Source organism: Balaenoptera physalus (assembly GCF_965194825.1).
Source record: "Balaenoptera physalus genome assembly, chromosome: 3".
Classification (NCBI taxonomy): domain Eukaryota; kingdom Metazoa; phylum Chordata; class Mammalia; order Artiodactyla; family Balaenopteridae; genus Balaenoptera; species Balaenoptera physalus.
Genome location: NC_138890.1, coordinates 67,303,991 through 67,323,880, shown reverse-complemented (window position 1 = coordinate 67,323,880; position 19,890 = coordinate 67,303,991). Strand labels below are relative to the sequence as shown.

General features: G+C 36.7%; 1 protein-coding gene and 1 pseudogene across 4 annotated transcripts in view; both read left to right on the top strand.

Annotated features, from left to right (window-relative positions):
- The window catches only part of RAD50 (RAD50 double strand break repair protein), a 117,118-nt gene that overhangs the window by 37,406 nt on the left and 59,822 nt on the right, over positions 1–19,890 (top strand). For all 3 annotated transcript variants that reach the window (XM_082455331.1, XM_082455329.1, XM_082455330.1), the window contains 8 exons: positions 1,581–1,766; positions 2,125–2,329; positions 12,632–12,760; positions 12,990–13,155; positions 14,564–14,757; positions 15,180–15,386; positions 16,440–16,622; positions 17,234–17,391. In XM_082455331.1, coding sequence (XP_082311457.1) covers positions 1,581–1,766; positions 2,125–2,329; positions 12,632–12,760; positions 12,990–13,155; positions 14,564–14,757; positions 15,180–15,386; positions 16,440–16,622; positions 17,234–17,391 — 1,428 coding nt within the window. The remainder of the gene's footprint in view (positions 1–1,580; positions 1,767–2,124; positions 2,330–12,631; positions 12,761–12,989; positions 13,156–14,563; positions 14,758–15,179; positions 15,387–16,439; positions 16,623–17,233; positions 17,392–19,890) is intronic.
- On the top strand, positions 2,337–12,623 carry LOC309657627 (large ribosomal subunit protein eL21 pseudogene; annotated as a pseudogene). The gene has a single exon. The product of its transcript is annotated as a large ribosomal subunit protein eL21 pseudogene (transcript).

Genomic DNA, 19,890 nt, shown 5'->3' with positions numbered 1-19,890 from the left:
ATCTTCCCCTTCACAGACAATTTTTTCAAAAGAGTTGTTGATACTCACTGTCTCCATTTCTTGACATCCTCCTGACTCCTACTCTAGCCCCATTCTTGTACTGAAACAGCTCCAACTAAGGTCACAAATAACCTCTGTATTAATTAGGATAATGCTATTGCTATACAAAATAGACCTCCTTATCTCAGTGAATGACACCCCCATCCGTCCAGTGACACGGAGCTAAGTCTGTCTTGACAGCTTCCTTGCCATCTATATTCAGTTCATTACCAAGTCCTATGGATTTTGCCTAACTGGCTCTTCAGTCTGTTTCTCTCCATCTCTGTGAGAACCATTCTTGTTCAGGCTACCATCATCTTTCCCTGGTCTAATGTCTTAATCTCCTGGTCTATCTTTGTCCATTCCATCCCCCTACAAAACATTCTTAGTACATTCAGTGTAATATCTTCAGAATACATATAAAATGACAGTATAGACAGACACTGCATCCACTCACCTAATCTAGTTGTTAACAGATACTGGACAGAAGATATGAAAGAAAATGGTCAATTTATCCTTCTGATGAAAGATGCTGAGAGATCTCTTGGAATCCAAGGGCAGGGATGCTTCTGGCCCTGGGTAGGGAACTTATTTAAAAGACCCTGAGGCAATTCTGTCTATTTGATTGCTTTGTCAGTGTGACCGTAGAACTTAGGTCTGTTGATTAAGAATCTTCCTTGGATTTGCTTGGATGGGCATCACTAAGGTTTGCCTTTACACTCCTTTTACTGTGTGTCTTTTACTGAACAATCCCTTATGTAAGCTGTACAGTCAAAAACAAAACAATACAAAAATAATTGGCAAAAATTATCTTTCTTCTAAATCAATATAATTTACACTTTGAGAACTTATTTACCATAAAATAAAAACAATAAAATATTACATATAAGGCAAATATTTTTAAAGTTTTAGTAATGTACATTTCATGTATATACAACTCATTTTTTATACTATCAAAAATTTATTTCACGAGAAAAGTCCAAATGTATTGCTGCTTTCCTAAGATTTTATTCTGAATCATTGTGGTAAGTTTAATTGATATTTCTTTTCCTCCTATTTAAATATATACCTATTTTTCAGCAATGAGGTTTTACTGACCTTACAGAATAAATTGGTGACTTTAAAAATAAATAAATAAATAAAGAATAAACTATACAGTCTTTAGATGTTTTTAAGTACCTTTGCCTGTCTGTTATGTATCATCATGTTTTGTTTTATTCTTTTAAGTCTCTTATTTTCAAGTTCTGGGGATAGAAGATAGTTTATTTTCCTCTATGTATTGTCTATAAATGTTTTAGATTATTATATTAAAAGTCCAACTATGTAAAAAAAAATTCTGGCACCTTTTCCCTATCACCGTTTTACATTTTCATTAGGGAACTACTGAGTCATTTAAGAGTTATACTTTTTAATATGAGAAAGCTATCCACAGGGAGTGGATGAGGGGCCTTCTTTTTGTTGTTTTTTTTGCAAGTACAGCATGAAAGATTGATTAAGTAGCAGAATATTTTACATAAGTTCTTGATTTTCATTTTCTATAGGCATGGCGAAACAGTCAGTCTCAGCTCCAAGTGTGCAGAAATTGACCGAGAGATGATAAGTTCTCTTGGTGTTTCCAAATCTGTGCTAAATAATGTCATTTTCTGTCACCAAGAAGAGTCTAATTGGCCTTTAAGTGAAGGAAAGGCTTTGAAGCAAAAATTTGATGAGATTTTTTCCGCAACAAGGTTTGTAACCTTTAATTAGATTTTGTAGTCCATTAAGTTATTGAGCCAGAGTTGCAATTTGGATGCTTCTTTTTTTTAAACAGAAAAAAATTGTAAAGCAAGAAAGTCAGCAGTTATTACCTCTTATCCAGTGGCAACCAGTCAGCATATTTCCTTTCAGTTTTCTTTCTTTGCATCTTCATTTACCTGGTTGACAGTATATATGTAACATTTGTACTTACTATTATGTCATAAGCATTTTCTAAGTTATTAAAAACTCTTTGTAAATGTAATCTTAATGACTGCATTATAGTCCATTGTTTGAATATACTATAATTTGCTTAGCCAGAAATTTGATTTTTATTTAATATCTTCAAAGGTACATTAAAGCCTTGGAAACACTTCGGCAGGTACGTCAGACACAAGGTCAGAAAGTAAAAGAATGTCAAACAGAACTAAAATATCTGAAGCAAAATAAGGAAGAAGCTTGTGAGATTCGCGATCAGATTACTAGTAAGGAAGCCCAGTTAACATCGTCAAAGGAAATTGTCAAATCCTATGAGAATGAACTTGATCCATTGAAGGTAATTTAGTTTCTTGTATGCTGAGGAGAAGGTCACCGTTTACCATGGTATCTCTCACCCTAAAAGCATTATTTTTCTGTGCATTTGAATGGTGTGTATATTTCTTGAAAAAATTATCAGAGACTATATAATGTTATGGTTAATGCCGTACATCTGTGTTTAAGTTGCCCAAAGAGCTTGGATTTGAGGGTAAACAAATTTGTAGCATCATTAAATTAGTAATGTAGATCACTAATTTTTAAATATCAGTGTAATGACTCAACCTTACAGTTCTGTATTCTTAAGGAGACTTTTTTTTTTTAATTGACAGGTCTTTCTAGGGAATTTTTATAATTTGCAGGATGTTCTTGACATTGCACAAGATTTGAAATTGGTGCATAATGTGTTGATATATTTGCAAATGAGTTAGCTTTCTAAATTCTGTGGTTTATAAGTAAGATCTTAAAGAAATCCCATTTATTCATTTCACAAGCATTTATTAAGTGTTTTCTGTGTGCCAGGGTATACTATGCTTGGGGCTATAGGTACAAGGAGAACTACAATAGTGTCCTTGCCCCTTAAGGTATTCCTAGTCTAAATGAGAGCATTCTTAAAAATGGCTTTTTGAAGTTGCAGATAGTGGGAGATTTAAGAAAAAAAATAAATTATTGATTTAGTTTTTTAAAACTCACCTATAAATGCTGGTATAGATCTTGGAATTATAATATGGAAAAACTTTGGTTTTCTGTCCCAGTGCCCATTGACGTGAATTCATCTTTTAGTGAATATTTATTGTTTTGTGCATAGCACTGTGCTAGGTGCTCTTGGGGATAAGGAAGCTGAAGACTTAGACCTTGCTTTTAACGATCTTATAGTCTAGTTGGAGAAATAAGGAATATATTTTAAAAGACAGTTGGGATTACAGAGAAGTAAAGTGAAGAGCTATGTGAATGATATAGTTTAGAACAGAGGTTCCCAACCCCTGGGCCATAGACCGGTACCGGTCCGTGGCCTTTTAGGAACCAGGCTGCACAGCAGGAGGTGAGTGGCGGACAAGCGAGCAAGCTTCATTTGCTGCTCCCCATTGCTCGTGTTACTGCCTGAACCATCACTCCCCCAACCCTGCCCCAGTCTGTGGAAAAACTGTTTTCCACAAAACCGGTCCCTGGTGCCAAAAAGGTTGGGGGTTGCTGGTTTAGAACATAGGTTCTTTAAGAGCTAAAAGATGGTGACTGTGGCACAAGTGAGAAAAGAAAAGAAAAAATGGATAAATTGGACTTCATCAAAAGAAAAAACTTTTGTTCTACAAATTATACCATCAAGAAAGCAAAAAGACAACCCATAGAATGGGAGAAAATATTTGCAAGTCACATATGTGATAAGGAACTTCTATCTGGGATATATGAAGAACCCAATAAAAAAAAGTAACACAATTTGAAAATGCACAAAGGCTCTGAATAGATATTTCTCTAGAGAAGATACATATGTGTCCAATAAGCACATGAAAAGATGCTTGACGTCATTATTCATCAGGAAAATGCAAATCAGAATCACAATGAGCTATTACTGCACATCCACTAGAATGGCTAAAAGTCAAAAAGATAGGTAATTATTGAAAAGGATGTGGAGAAATTGGAACCTTCATACATGATGGTGGGAATGTTAAATGGGGCAGCCACTTTGGAAAACAGTTCAGCAGTTCCTCAAAATGTTAAACATAGGGACTTCTCTGGTGGTGCAGTGGTTAAGAATCCACCTGCCAATGCAGGGGACATGGGTTTGAGCCCTGGTCCGGGAAGATCCCACATGGTGGAGCACCTAAGCCCGTGCGCCACAACTACTGAAGCCCGCCCACCTGGAGCCTGTGCTCCACAGCAAGAGAAGCCACTGCAATGAGAAGCCTGCATGCTGCAACAAAGAGTAACCCCTGCTGACCACAACTAGAGAAACCCCACGTGCAGCAATGAAGAACCAACGCAGCCAAAAATAAATTAAAATAATAAATAAATTAAAAGAAAATGTTAAACGTAGAGTTACCATATGACCTGGCCATTTTACTCCTAAGTATCTTATACCCAAGAGCAATTAAAATGTACATCTATACAAAAACTTGTATAGGAAAGTTCATAACAGCATTATTCATAATAGCCAAAAGATGGAAACAATTCAAATATCCATTAACTGATCAATAAAATGTGGCATATCCATACATGGAATATTATTCAGTGTTAAAAAAAGAATGAAGTTCTGATACAAGCTACAGTAGGCAAGAACCTTGAAAACGTGTTAATTGAAAGAAGCCAATCATAAAAGACTACATAATTGTATGATGCCATTCCATTTATTTGAAATGTCCAGAATAGGCAAATTTATAGAGACAGAAAATAGATTAGCAGTTGCCTAGGGTAGTGGGTAGAGAGGAATAAATAGTGACTGCTTAAGGGCACAGAGTTTCTTTTTTGGAAGTGAAAATGTCATGGGGGATGGTTGCACAGCTCTGAATATACTAAAATATGTTGAATTGTACACTTTAAATGGGTGAATTATATGGTAGGTGAATTCCGTCTCAATACAGTGATTTTTAAAGTGATGGCCTGGCCTTTGGGCTGGAATTGCCATCTTCCAGTAATTCACCAAAATGACCAACACAAAGGGAAAGAGGAGGGGTACCTGCTGTATGTTCTCTAGGCCTTTTAGGAAACGTGGAGGTGTTCCTTTGGCCACATCATGCAGATCTACAAAAGTGGTATTGTAGATATCAAGGGAATGGGCACTGTTCAAAAAGGAATGCCCCACAAATGTTACCATGGCAAAACTGGAAGAGTCTACAGTGCTACCCAGCATGCTGTTGGCATTGTTGTAAATAAACAAGTTAAGGGCAAGATTCTTGCCAAGAGAATTAGTGTGTGTGTCAAGCATATTAAGCACTGTAAGAGCCAAGATAGCTTCCTGAAGCAGTCTGAAGGAAAATGATAGAAAAAGAAGGAAGCCAAGCAGAAAGGTACTTAGGTTTAGCCGAAGTGCCAGCCTTCTCCACCCAGAGAAGCACACTTTGTGAGAACCAATGGAAAAGAGCCTGAACTGTTGGAACCCATTCCCTATGAATTCATGGCATGATAGGTGTAAAGAAAATAGAAGACCTGAATTGTTAAAAAAAAAAAAAAAAAAGTGATAGCCTGGAATGGAAAGCTATCACAAGACCTTCAAGGGAGAAGCTGATCTGGGCTATAAAGATGGGGAAAAATCAAATTGACAGACTAGAAGCTATTTTATATATGTTTGTTTTGTTTTTTTGTAATTTTTAAAAATTTTTATTTATTTGTTTATTTATTTGGTTGTGCCAGGTCTTAGTTGCAGCGGGCAGGCTCCTTAATTGTGACTTGCCAGCTCCTTAGTTGCAGCATGTGGGCTCCTTAGTTGTGGCTCCAGGGCTCCTTAGTTGTGGCATGTGAACTCTTAGTTGCAGTGTGCATGTGGGATCTAGTTCCCTGACCAGGGATCAAACCCGGGCCCCCTGCATTGAAAGCTCAGAGTCTTATCCACTCTGCCACCAGGGAAGTCCCTGTATGTTTGTTTTTATTTTGTATTTTTTTCTTTTAAAACTAATACGTGCTCACAATGAAAAAATTATGGAAGAATATTAGTTAAAAAGTAAGAGATGCTCTTCCTATTCCTCATGTCTGACCACCCACATATATCTTATGATCAGGTGGGTTTTCTTGCAAAAATACACTACATGTGTGTATACAAACATGCACATGTATATATGTACATATTCACAAATACGAGCTTATTAAAACAGGACTGTGAGGAAGAGCCTGGGTTAAGTAAATCAAGGTAAAAGGAGTGGGAGCTATGACTTGCAGTCAGATTATGAAGAGCCTAATGGGTTTAGAATTTAGTGCAATAGACATAAGAGTGAGAAAAAGTATGTTATATTTTAGAAGTAGTTGTTTTAATAACTGTGCGTAGGTACTGTGGTAGTTACCAAGATACTGGAACACATTTTATTTTCTTCAGGAGCAGCCTGGTTGGAAAGATGACAAGCACATATAAGGCAGAAAAAGACAAGAGCTGTGAGAGCTTTGAGGAGGAAAGAAGAGACAGTCTGAGGTGGCCAGAAAGGATTTCATAGGACTGAATTTGGGGTATCATTTTATTGACCTTAAGTAGATGGGTAATTACAGATATGGTGACAGCAAAATGCAGGCTGTCTTTGAACAGTATCAAGGAAATCCTCATAGTTGAAATGGAGCATTTGTATAGGAAGTAATGTCAGGGTAGAGCTAAGTGATAATACCTGGTATTTATTGAGCAGTGCCAGGATTCTAAACAAGGTTGTAGCAAACGTTGAGGTGTTTGTTTATTTCCTTATTTGTATTTAATTTTGGCTAGTCCAAGGGTTTAATTTTACTCTCTATCTTTAGAGCCTAGCCTGGTGCCTGGCACTTAGCAGGTGGTTCAGTAAATATTTATTAAGTGGATGATTTCCAAAGTCCTTTTTTTTTTAGCTCTGAGTTAAAAGGATTCTTCCCTTCATAGAACTCAGCATAAAGCTTGAATCAGATCATCTTCCCAGCAGCCATCCAGAAGACAGCTCCATTTCAGTACTGCACTATAATTCATGCTTTCCCATTTTTACGGATTTCCTACATTTTCAGGAACTGTCTCATAAACTACTTTATTCCCATACTACCACATCCTATCCTGACCTTGGCCCACTTAGGCCTGTTTTCCTTTCTTGCCCTCAGTGGAAATGGCTTGAGAAATTTGTTTTCAAGTTCAAAAGCACCCTCTGGCCCTCTTATTTATTCTTCCACACATAAGTTCATGATGCTTGTGCACCTTATAGCCCAAGTGCCTGATTCTTTTGTCTTATTTCACACACCTAAGCTTTAAACACTCTGCTGCTATATTTTTTGTTGTCTTTCTATTTGTTTTAGCTTCTTTTACTAGGTTGTTTGCTCTGGGGATAGAGCCTGTGTTTTGTGCTCTGGGGTTCGAGCCAAAACACAGATGTCAAAGAAGGAATCCCCAGCATCTAGTTACTGTCTGGATTTAAGGAATGAAGCAGCTAGAGATGTCACAAAAGATCTAAGCCAAGATAATGTTAATGCTGCCACAATACAGTGAAAACATTGATAGAAACCGAGTAGTTTCTGAGAAGTAGGGTACCATAACAGAGGTGTTAATATTCGTTGCTCTTAAGAGTTAATCCAGTTCTCTTTGTTAGATTGCTCAAAGATATTTTGTGAACACATAATTTTTTTCACAAGTGATGTGAATGGTCCCGTTCATTGAGGGCCTACTGTATGCCCAGTTGCTGATCAATGTGCTTTAAAATGTATTATGTGAGCCCCACAGTAACACTGTGAAGTTTCATAGATGAGAAAAGTGAGGCACAGATATTCACATTGGAAGTAAGGGGTAAAGCCAGGATTTGATTCCAGGCTTCTCTGATTCCTAAACTGATACTTTTTTTTCTTTAGTCAGATTTATTGAAATATAATTTACGTTTAGTAAAATCCACCCTTTTGAAAGTAAATGATTTGATGAGTTTGGGCAAATGCATACAGTAGCATTACTATCAGTACAGTCAAGATATAGAACATTTCCACCCCAAATAGTTCTCTCAAGTCTATTTGTAGTCGGTCCCCTACCTCCATTTCCAGCCCTTGGTAATCCCTGATTTGTTTTCTGTCAGTATAGTTTTGCCTTTTCCAACGAATGCCACATCAGTGGAATCATACATTATATAGCCTTTTGTATCTGACTTCTTAGCATAATGCTTTTAAATTTATCTATGTGGTTGCATGTACGAGTAGTTCATTCCCTTTTATTGCTGAGGGTATTCCATTGTAAGGATATATTACAGTTTGTTCATCCATTCCTTTGTTGATGGACTTCAGGTTGTTATCAGCTTTTAGCTATTACAAATAAAACTGCTATAAACTTCTGTGTACAGGTCTTTGTTTGGAGATATGTTTTCATCTCTCTTGGGTAACTCCCTAGGAGTGGGATTGTTAGGTTGTGTGTTAAGTGTATGTTTTACCTTATGAGCTGCCAAACTATTTTTCAAAGTGGCACGTTTGGTAGTCCCACAACAATGTACAAGAGTGCAGTTGCGCTTCATCCTTGTCAGCACTTAGTATTATCAGCTTTTTATTTTAGCCATTAAAATAGATGTGTGATAGAATCTCTGAGCAGCTTTTTTTCTTTCATTATGGTTTTAATTTGCATTTTCCTAATGTTAATCAACTTTGAACATCTTTTTATGTTTATTTTCCATTTGAATATCTTTTTTGGTAAAGTGTCTATGCATATCTTTTGCCTGTTTTCAATAGGTTTTGTGTGTGTGTGTTTTTTGGTTTTGTTTTTGGTCTTACTGTTGAAGCTGTGAGAGTTCTTTAATTATTCTGGACGTAAGCCCTAATCGGGTATGTGTTTTACAAATTTTTTTTTTTTTTCTTAACTGCTTTCAAAGGGCAGGAGTTTTTAATTTTGATGAAGTCCATTATTTCAAAATTTTCTCTTATAGTTTTTGAGTTTTGTTTCCTATCTAGGAAATCTTTGCCTGACCCAAGGTCACAAAGATTTTCTTCTTGAAGTTTTCTAGTCTGAGTTGTTATATTTAAGTATATGCTCTATTTCAGGTTATCTTTTGAATATGATGTGAGGTAAGGTTGAGATTTACTTCCATTTTTTTTTTTTAGTTCATTTTTATTGGAGTATAGTTGCTTTACAATGTTGTGTTAGTTTCTGCTGTACAGCAAAGTGAATCAGCTCTAGGGAGGTTTACTTCTTTACATAGAGATGTCCAATCATTCCAGCTCCCAGAGCCTGTAGTCTTCATTGTTATACCATCCTGCCTCCCAGTCTTATCTCCCATTTTTAAGTATGTGGCTTTATACAAGTCCTCTGAGTCTCCTACTTAGCATGTACAGGCATACTTTGCTTTACTGTGCTTTGTATATTTCTTTCTTTCTTTTTTTTTTTTTTTTAACAAATTGAAGGTTTGTGGCAACCCTGTGTCAATCAAGCAAGTGTGTTGGTGCCATTTTTCCAATAGCATTTGCTCACTTCGGAAGGCAGCTATGCTCGCCACTATACCACCAACACCATTTGCTCACTTTGTGTCTCTGTGTCACATTTTGGTAATTCTTGCAATATTTCAACCTTTTTCATTATTATATTATGCTGTTCTGCAATCAGTGATCTTCGGTGTTACTATTGTAATTGTTTTGGGGTGCCACAAACCACATGCATATAAGATGGCAAATTTAATCGATAAATGTTGTATGTGTTCTAACTGCTCTACCAAACAGCCATTCCCCCATCTTTCTCCCTTTCCTCAGGCCTTCCTACTCCTTGAGGTACAACAATATTGAAATTAGACCAGTTAATAACCTTATAATGGCCTCTAAATGTTCAAGTGAAAGGAAGAGTCACATGTCTCTCACTTTAAACTAAAAGCTAGAAATGATTGAGCTCAGTGAGGAAGTCATATCAAAAGTGAAGAGAGACTGAAAGCTGGGCCTTTTGTGCCAAATGGTTAGCCAGGTTGTGAACGCAAAGGAAAAGTTCTTGAAGGAAATTAAAAGTGCTACTCCAGTGAACTCACGAATGGTAAGAAAGTTGAAACAGCCTTATTGCTGATATGGAGGAGGTTTTAGTAGTCTGGGTAGAAGATCAAACCAGCCACAACATTCCCTTAAGTAAAAGCCTAATCCAGAGCAAGGTCCTAACTCTCTTCAATTCTGTGAAGGCTGAGAGAGGTAAGGAAGCTGCAGAAGAAATACTTGAAAGTAGCAGAGGTTCTCGAGGTTTAAGGAAAGAAGCTGTCTCCAAAACTTCAAAGTACAGGGTGAAGCAGCAAGTGCTGATGAAGCTACAGCAAGTTACAAAGAAGATCTAGCTAAGATCATTAATGAAGGTGGCTTCACTGTACAGTAGATTTTGAGCGTAGGTAAAACAGCCTTATACTGGAAGAAGATGCCATCTAGGACTTCCATAGCTAGAGAGGAGAAGTCAATGCCTGGCTTCAAAGCTTCAAAGGACAGGCTGACTGTTGTTAGGAACTAACGCGGCATGTGACTTTAAGTGGAAGCCAGTGCTCATTGACCATTCCAAAAATCTTCAGGGCCCTTAAGAATTATGCTAAATCTACTGTGCCTGTGCTCTATAAATGGAGCAACCTGGATGGCAGCATCTCTGTTTACAACATGGTTTATTGAATATTTTAGACCCACTCTTGAGACCTGCTGCTCAGAAAAAAAAAAAAAGGATTTTTTTTCCCCAAAATATTACTGCTCATTGACCATGCATCTGGTCACCCAAGAGTGCTCATGGAGGTGTACAATGAGATTCATGGTTTTTTTAATTAATTTATTAATTTATTTTTGGCTGTGTTGGGTCTTCGTTTCTGTGCGAGGACTTTCTCTAGTTGCGGTGAGCGGGGGCCACTCTTCATCGCGGTGCGCGGGCCTCTCACTGTCGCGGCCTCTCTTGTTGCGGAGCACAAGCTCCAGACGCACGGGCTCAGTAGTTGTGGCTCACGGGCCCAGTTGCTCCGCGGCATGTGGGATCCTCCCAGACGAGGGCTCGAACCCATCTCCCCTGCATCGGCAGGCAGACTCTCAACCACTGCACCACCAGGGAAGCCCGAGATTCATGTTTTCATGTCTGCTAACACAGCATCCATTCTGCAGCCCATGGATCAAGAAGTCATTTTGACTTTTAAGTCTTTTTAAGAAATATATTTCGTAAGGCTATAGCTGCCATAGATAGTAATTCCAGTGATGGATCTGGGTAAATTGAAAACCTCCAGGAAAGGATTCACCATTCTAGATGCCATTAAGAACATTGGTGATTCATGGGAAGAGATCAAAATATGAACATTGTTTTTTTTTTAAGACATAATACTATTGCACACTTCTACAGTATAGTGTAAACAACTTTTATATGCACTGTGAAGCCAAAAAATTGTGTGACTTGCTTTATTGCAATAATCACTTTATTGCAGTGGTCTGGAACTGAACCCAGTATATCTCTGAGGTTTGCCTGTAGTGTCATAATGATTAGAGGGAATGTATGGCAGCACCTAGTACACTGTCTTCAATATAGCAGGCATTTGATCAATGATAGCTATGACTGTTATTATTGGTAAAAATTTTTTTTTCAAATCTCTCAGCTAACATACTGAACACTTGTTACATGTGCTGAGGAAGCATTGGTGAACAAAGTAAAGTTTCTGTGGTGATATCGTGTTACCTATTAATATACAAATCATAAGATATGGTATTAGTATAATTTATCAAATGACATTGAAGTTGAGGATGCATTTTGGTTCAGCCATGAAAGCTTACAATTGATATCTGTAATAATGTGTTAGTTTAAAAATCAGGTTCTAAAAATGTCTTAGAAGAGGAGTTGGTCAGCCTTGGAATTGTAGAGGCAAACACCAGAAGAGTATCCAAGGAGGGAAGACTCTGAGCCAGATCACTCATATTCCTAGGAGATGAGGCAACCAGCTGTCCCTGGAAGCAGGCCACTGAGATCATTTGTCACATTTCACTTGTGATGCACCATGAGTTTCCAGTCCACTCAGTAGTTCTAGTTTCTTTTTTAATAAATTAAATAGTTAGCCTTTTAAGGATTAAGTTCTGTTTTTAAAAATTTTTTTTATTTTTGGCTGTGTTGGGTCTTCGTTGCTGCTCATAGGCTTTCTCTAGTTGCAGCGAGCGGGGGCTACTCTTTGTTGCAGTGCGTGCACTTCTCATTGCGGTGGCCTCTCCTGCTGGGGAGCACAGGCTCCAGGCACGCAGGGTCAGCAGTTGTGACTCACGGGCTCTAGAGCACAGGCTCAGTAGTTGTGGAACATGGGCTTAGTTGCTCCACGGCATGTGGGATCTTTCCGGACCAGAACTTGAACCCGTGTCCCCTGCATTGGCAGGCAGATTCTTAACCACTGTGCCACCAGGGAAGTTCCAAGGATTAAGTTCTTAAAATGTGGTACTTTACATAATGTCGCTCCAAGTACCCAGTGAATGAATGACTTTTGTGGGAGCTGTTGAGGACAGGGGATGGGCTTTGGAGTTAGAAGGGAGTTAAATTCCTGCTTTTCTTTACTAGCTGTAAGGAGTTGGACAAGTTACTTAATGCCTCTGATCCTCAGTTTCTCGGTGCTCCCTTTATAGCAGTGTTACCGTTAAATGAGATCACTTTTACTAAGTGCCTGGTCCTGGGACATGTTATTTATCTTCAGTTATTTGCAGTGTAAACAATAGTGAATTCTGTTTATGTAGGGTGTTTGTTTATTTTCAGAATCGTCTAAAAGAAATTGAACAAAATCTCTCTAAAATAATGAGACTCGACAATGAAATTAAAGCTTTGGATAGCCGAAAGAAGCAAATGGAAAAAGATAATAGTGAACTGGAACAGAAAATGGAAAAGGTTTGTGGTGGTAGAATTTTGTTTTACTTCAGAATTTTGAGATTATTGTAATGAACCTCATTTGATTCCATTTTGACAGTCATATTTTGAAACAAACATACAAATCTTGATGTTTGTGTTACTTCCATGTTTATGTTAAAAAGGATATTGAATAAGCTTTGGTTCATATTTTGTACCTCAGAGTGATACCTTGTTATACATTAAAGCTCTTTATTTTGGTTCTACACAGGTTTTTCAAGGGTCTGATGAGCAGCTAAATGATTTATATCACAATCACCAGAGAACAGTAAGGGAGAAAGAAAGGAGACTGGTAGAATGTCAGCGTGAACTGGAAAAATTAAATAAAGAATCTAGGCTTCTCAATCAAGAAAAATCAGAACTACTTGTTGAACAGGGTAAGAGACAGTGTTTACTTGGTCTTTTTCCCTATTATAATATTACGCATTTTTTGCATGAATGACAAATCTCCAGGGAATTATGCTGAGTGAAAAAAGTCAGTCTCAAAAGATTATATATAGTATGTTTCCACTTTATATGACATTTTGAAATGCCAAAATTTTAGAAATGTAGAACAGATTAGTGATGGCCAGGGTTACCCAGTAGGAGGAAGAGCAGGAGGAAGGTTAATGTGGTTATGGTTTTAAAAAAAACAAGAAGGGTTCTTATGGTGTTGGAACTGTTCAGTATCTTCGCTGTCATGGTGGATATAAGAACCAACACAGTTGATAAAATTATGTAGAACTTAATACACACACAGATATGAGTAAAACTGGGGAAATAAGAATAAGATTGATGGATTGTATCAGTGTCAGTATCCTGGTTGTGATATACTATAATTTTGCAAATTGCTAAAAGAAAACACTATTTTTCTACTCAACAACAGTTCTGACGCCAGGTGTGTGTGGGTTTTTCCACACCAAGCAATTCTCCAATTCTCAGTGAACACCAACTAAGTGTCCTGTAATTTATTTCAGTTCTGACACTCCCTGTCCAGAGTTAGCATAGACCCCACAGATTAAGGGCTCAGTCCCATGAGACTGTCTCCCACTCCACTTCAGCTGCCAATCCCAAGTCCCAGGTTGTTTGGCACCTGTACTTCTGACCACTGGCTATAAATCAGGGGTTTCCACAACCCTTTAATCAGGTTCAGTAATTTTCTATAACAGCTCCTAGAACTCAGGGAAGCACTTACTATTACCAGTTTATTAAGGATATAGGTCAGGAACACCCAGATGGAAGAGATGCATAGGGTAAAGTATGGGGGAGGGACATTGAGCTTTCATGCCTTCTCCACATGCGTGACTTGCCCAGCACCTCCATGTAGTATTCACCAACCTGGAAGCTCTTTGAATGCCATTGCTTAGGGTTTTTATGGAAGTAATCATGTAGACATGATTAATTAAGTCATTGGCCATTGGTGATTGAACTCAGACTTCAGCTCCTCCCCAGAAATGCGAGGGGTGGGTACTGAAACTTCCTACTCTGATCACAGCTGATTCCTCTGATGACTAGGTCCCATTCTCCAGGAGTCACCTCATTAGAATAAACTCAGGTACAGTTGAAAGGGACTTATAATGAATAACAAAAGATACTTCTCTCACCCCTATCACTGAGAAATTCTAAGCGTTTTTTGGAGTTCTGTACCAGGAGCTGAAGACAAAAACCAAATAATGTATTTCTTACTACATCTCAATACAATAGTTACCATTGGGGGAAACTGAGCAAAGGATGTAAGAGATCTTGCTCTTTTATTTTTTAAAAAATCAGCTGATAAAAAAATTACTATGATTGTGTTTCTTAAAGGTCGTCTACAGCTACAAGCAGATCGTCATCAAGAACATATGCGAGCTAGAGATTCATTAATTCAGTCTTTGGCAACACAACTAGAATTGGATGGCTTTGAGCATGGACCATTCAGTGAGAGACAGATAAAAAATTTTCACAAACTTGTGAGAGAGAGACAAGAAAAGGAAGCAGAAACCGCCAGGCTACTGATGGTAAATACTGTTATTTTCTTTTGTTGGTATCAGATTGTCTAGTTGAATTGTTTTAATTTTTGGATTGACCTTATTTTGTCATATTTTTGGATTAGTGTTAGGATAAAATTTGCTATGAGATAGAATAAAACCTTTACGGAAGCAAATCTTTTAAAAGTTTATAAGTATAAAAGTACAAAGAAGATATAGACCTATTTTTTTTATTTGATTTTAAGTAAAATTTCTTTTTAAAGCTAATTATAAAGAAAAAGTTTGCTCGAAGTTAATAATGATTATCTCTGGGTTATGATCATTATATTTTTGTATGCTCTTCTATATTTTCCTCAGAGTGCATGTGTTACTTTTGCATCAGAGAAACTTTTTCTTAATGAAGTTTTTACTGAAAAAATTGTTAATGCTCATGCTTCTCATTATGTATTTAGAACGACTTTGCAGAAAAAGAGACTCTGAAACGAAAACAGATAGATGAGATAAGGGATGAGAAAACTGGACTAGGAAGAATAATTGAGCTAAAATCAGAAATCCTAACTAAGAGGCAGAATGAGCTGAAAAATGTGAAGTATGAATTACAGCAGTTGGAAGGATCTTCAGACAGGATTCTTGAACTGGACCAGGAGCTCACAAAAGCTGTAAGATACTATTTGAGTAATCTAATAAATTTAAGGTGTAAGATATTTAGAAGTATTTTTTCTTTTGCTAATCCTAAGATTATGGCCTTTTAATAAAAATATCAACATTGTCTATCAATCTCACGTAAAATGAATTTATCTGAATATCTTAATGACCCAACTCTGCTCCTGGAACCTGGTGGATTGAAAATTAGAATCATCTAAGGAAGCTTAAAAAAAAAAAAAACTTATGCTTAGACCTTAAACCTTGCAAATAAAAATCTCTAAGAGTGGGGCATAGAAATGTGTTCAAAACAGAACTGGGTGATTCTTATGAGTACCTTGGTTGAGAACCACTTACCTAAGTTTAAAAAAAAAGTATTTTCCCTCTAGGTTCCACACACTACAGATTTTATATGATTATTGCTGTGTTATCGCTTTTTCTGTGGTAGAAACTTTCTTAGCCCACCTCTTCCTTTCATGAATTTCCAAAATTTCTTCTTTGTTTCTAATCTCTTCCCTTCCTTCACACCTCCATTACCAAAATAAGCATCCTAAAGCTTGGCAAATGCCACTTTCAGGTCCCGTCTTGATAATTTAAACATTTCTATTTACTCCCAAACTTAACATCTAGCATACATTTTTGTCAATTTAGCACAATATTGTCCTGTTGTGATGGGGAGATACTGTTCAGGGACCACATCACACTATTTTTAGTTTCTATATGCCAGGCAATGTAGTGAGTTACATGGCTACTTGATAAATGCTTAGTTATTGACTGAAGAGTCACTAAACTGTATACTTAGGCATATTTTTCTTAATTTTGCACTAATTTTCATTTTTCCCTCCTGTTTGACTCTTCCAGATTCATTTACTAAGTCTCTACTGTTATAAAATAGTAAGGTAACTTTATAAGATATTTCTTAAAAATTTTATACCTTCTGCTTTTTCTGTTGTTGGATAGAATCAAACAGTAATATTTTGACCATCCTGAGGAGTAGCTGATTTCTAATACACTTTGTCATTATTTTAACAAAACACATATAAACCTGTTCATTTATTTGAATTATTAAGGAACGTGAGCTAAGCAAAGCTGAGAAAAACAGCAATGTAGAAACTCTAAAAACAGAAGTAATAAGCCTTCAAAATGAGAAAGCAGATCTAGACAGGACCCTGCGTAAATTGGACCAGGAGATGGAGCAGTTAAATCATCATACAGCAACACGTACCCAGATGGAGATGCTGACCAAAGACAAAGTATGACCTTTCTTTTTGTTCCAGTTATACTTTCTGGTATTTAAAATAGCTTATCTTACATTCATAATCATTACACTGTGAAGTATTTCGTTGATATTGGCTTTTTATTTTAGGGGTTAAGTGAACTTAATATAAAATAGACTTTCAAGTTTAAAAAATTTTCTAATTACAAAAAAATAATAATACAGAAGTGTATACACACAAACACACACATGTACATTGCTGTTAATTTTTATCATATACCATACAGAAGTTTTAATTTTTATATCATCAGACTTGTTATTCTTTTCTCTAATGGCTTAGAAAGTCCGTCCCCACTTTAAGAGTTTAAGAAATTTTCAGGAGTTCCTTGGTGGCCTAGTGGTTAGGATTTGGTGCTTTCACTGTCATGGCCCGGGTTCAGTCTCTGGTTGGGATGCTGAGATATTCCTCAAGCTGTGCGGCATGGCCAAAATTTAAAAAAAAAGAAGAAATTTTATATTTTCTTCTTGCATTTTTGTAGTTTTATTTTTTAAGCCTAGAACTGTAATCAATCTAAAATTTATTTTTGTTCTTTATATATTGTGGAGATATTGAGCTTTATTTTTAAACAATTTTTTTTTTTCCTATAGGCTGACAAAGATGAACAAATCAGAAAAATAAAATCTAGGCACAGTGATGAATTAACTTCATTGTTAGGATATTTTCCCAACAAAAAACAGCTTGAAGATTGGCTTCATAGTAAATCAAAAGAAATTAATCAGACCAGGGACAGACTTGCCAAATTGAAGTAAGTAGTTACAACATTTGAAGATGTAGTAGAAGTCTCTTATTTCATGCTTTCACTTTTCATTGTTTTGAAATCATTTATTGTCATGAAGTGGTATGTCTTATTAATTGACTTTGATTTTCCTGTATTTTACAAATTAAGTAAAATGGTAACAGTGAGTTGAGCTTCTTGTTCCTTGAAAGTTTACAGAACTAAGTGAGAGGGTTAAAATATTCCTTTATAAAAAGTGAGACCTGAAACTATAAAACTCCTAGAAGATAACATAGAGGAAAAGTTTCATTGTATTGAAATTGGCAATGATTTCTTGGATATGACACCAAAAGCACAGGCAGCAGCAGCAAAAATAGACAAATGGGACTATATCATACTTAAAAACTGCTGCACAGCAAAGGGAACGATCAACAGGGAAAAGGCAATCAACAGAATGGGAGAAAACATTTGCAAATTATATATCTGATAAGGGGTTAGTATCCAGAATATGTAAATAACTCATACAACTCAATAATAAAAAAACAAATACCCGGATTAAAAAAGTGGGCAGAGGGACTTCCCTGGTGGTGCAGTGGTTGGGACTCCGAGCCCCCAATGCAGGGGGCCCGGGTTCGATCCCTGCTCAGGGAACTAGATCCCACAACTAAGAGTTCGCATGCCACAGCCAGGGAGCCCGCCTACTGCAACTAAGACCCGGCACAACCAAATAAATAAACAAATAAATATTTTTTTAAAAAAACGGGCAGAGGACTTGAATAGACATTTCTCCAAAGAATATATACAAATGGTCAACAAGCATATGAAAAGATGCTCAAGATGATGCTAATCATCAAGGAAATGCAAATCACAACCACAGTGATATCCCTTCACACCACTTAGGATGAGCATTATCAAAAAAAACAGAAAATATAGTAGTGTGTTATAATAAGCTATAATGGAAAAGAATCTGAAAAAGAATAATATAACTGAGTCACTTTGCTGTATACTTGAAACTGATACAACATTGTAAATCAACTATACTTCAATTTAAAAATAAAATAAAAAGTTGAAAAAAAACCCAAAATAACAAGTGTTGGTGAGGATGTTGAGAAATTGGAACCCTGTGCACTATTAGTGGGAGTGTAAAATGGTGCAGTTACTGTAGAAAACCTGTGGAGGTTCCTCAAAAAATTAGGAAAAGAATAACCAGATGATCAGCAATTCCACTTCTGAGTATATATTCAAACGAATTGAAAACATGATCTCAAAGAGATATTTGCTAATCCATGTTCACTGCAGCATTATTCACAATAGCCAAGAGGTGGAAGCAACCTAAATGATGGATGAATGGATAAAGAAAAATTGGTGTATGTATAATGGAATATTATTTATCTTTGAAAAAGAAAGAAATCCTCTTCTCATATGCTATGACTTGATGAACCTTGAGGATATTATGCTTGAGGATATTAAAGTGAAGTAAGCTAGGCACAAAAACATAAGTACTGTTTGGTTCCACTTATGTGAAGTATCCAAAGATGTCGAACTCTTAGAAAGTATGTAGAATGGAGGTTCAGAGTAGCCAGGGGACGGGGGCGGAGGGGGAGGGGGGGGAGTTGTTCAGTGGGTATAGAGTTTTAGTTTTGCAAGATGAAAAAGTTTTAGAGATCTGTTGCACAACAATGTGCATATGGTTAACACTACTGTGCTGTACAGTTAAAAATGGTTAAGATGTTAAATTTTATGTTTTTCCCACAATTTAAAAAAGTGATCAATTTTTTCAAATATCACCTTGAGTGGTACTTAGATAGGAGGGTCAAAAATTCCACAAATATTTTTGAGGAAGATAGTGGATTTGACCATGTTAAGTTTGTGTTTCTTGTGGAAATGTCTGTTAGGGAGTAGAATACTGGAGTTTGAAGTTCAGAAGATTGGAAGTTGTTGCTTTGTAAGCGATAATTGGAGTCAGTAGGTCATGTCAACTTGAAGGAGTTATTCAAAGAGAAGAGAAAAAATTGTAGTCAGACTCCTGGAAAACACCAACATTTAAACTGTTGACAAGCAAAGGAAGAGAGGAGCAAGCGAAGTCAGTGCCCCAGGAGCCAGGGTGAGAACAAGACAGGAGTGATGTCTGGGTTGCCTTGAGAAAATAGTCTTTCAAGGAGGGGTTCAACCGTGTTTGGTGCTGCTGAGATAGTGATCTTAATGAGCAACGCTCAATGGCTAAGATGGTGAGAGCATCATCTACATGTTATTTTTTTTCCAAATTTTTACTGTGACTCACAATGGGAAGTATCAAGATGAGGCACATGTGCACTCACACATTTATCTGAAACAAATTTCTTAAAATAGTACCTATCCTAACCACGCACAATCTACTCCAATATATTCTACTTAATTTTTCAAAATATGCTGAATATAATGCATTGAATTGATTATATGACTTGCCTAATGCATCAAAACCTGTAAATTGAAAACCCCTGATCTATAGGGGCATGGAGGCTGGCTAGGATTATATTTAAGAGTTGGAGT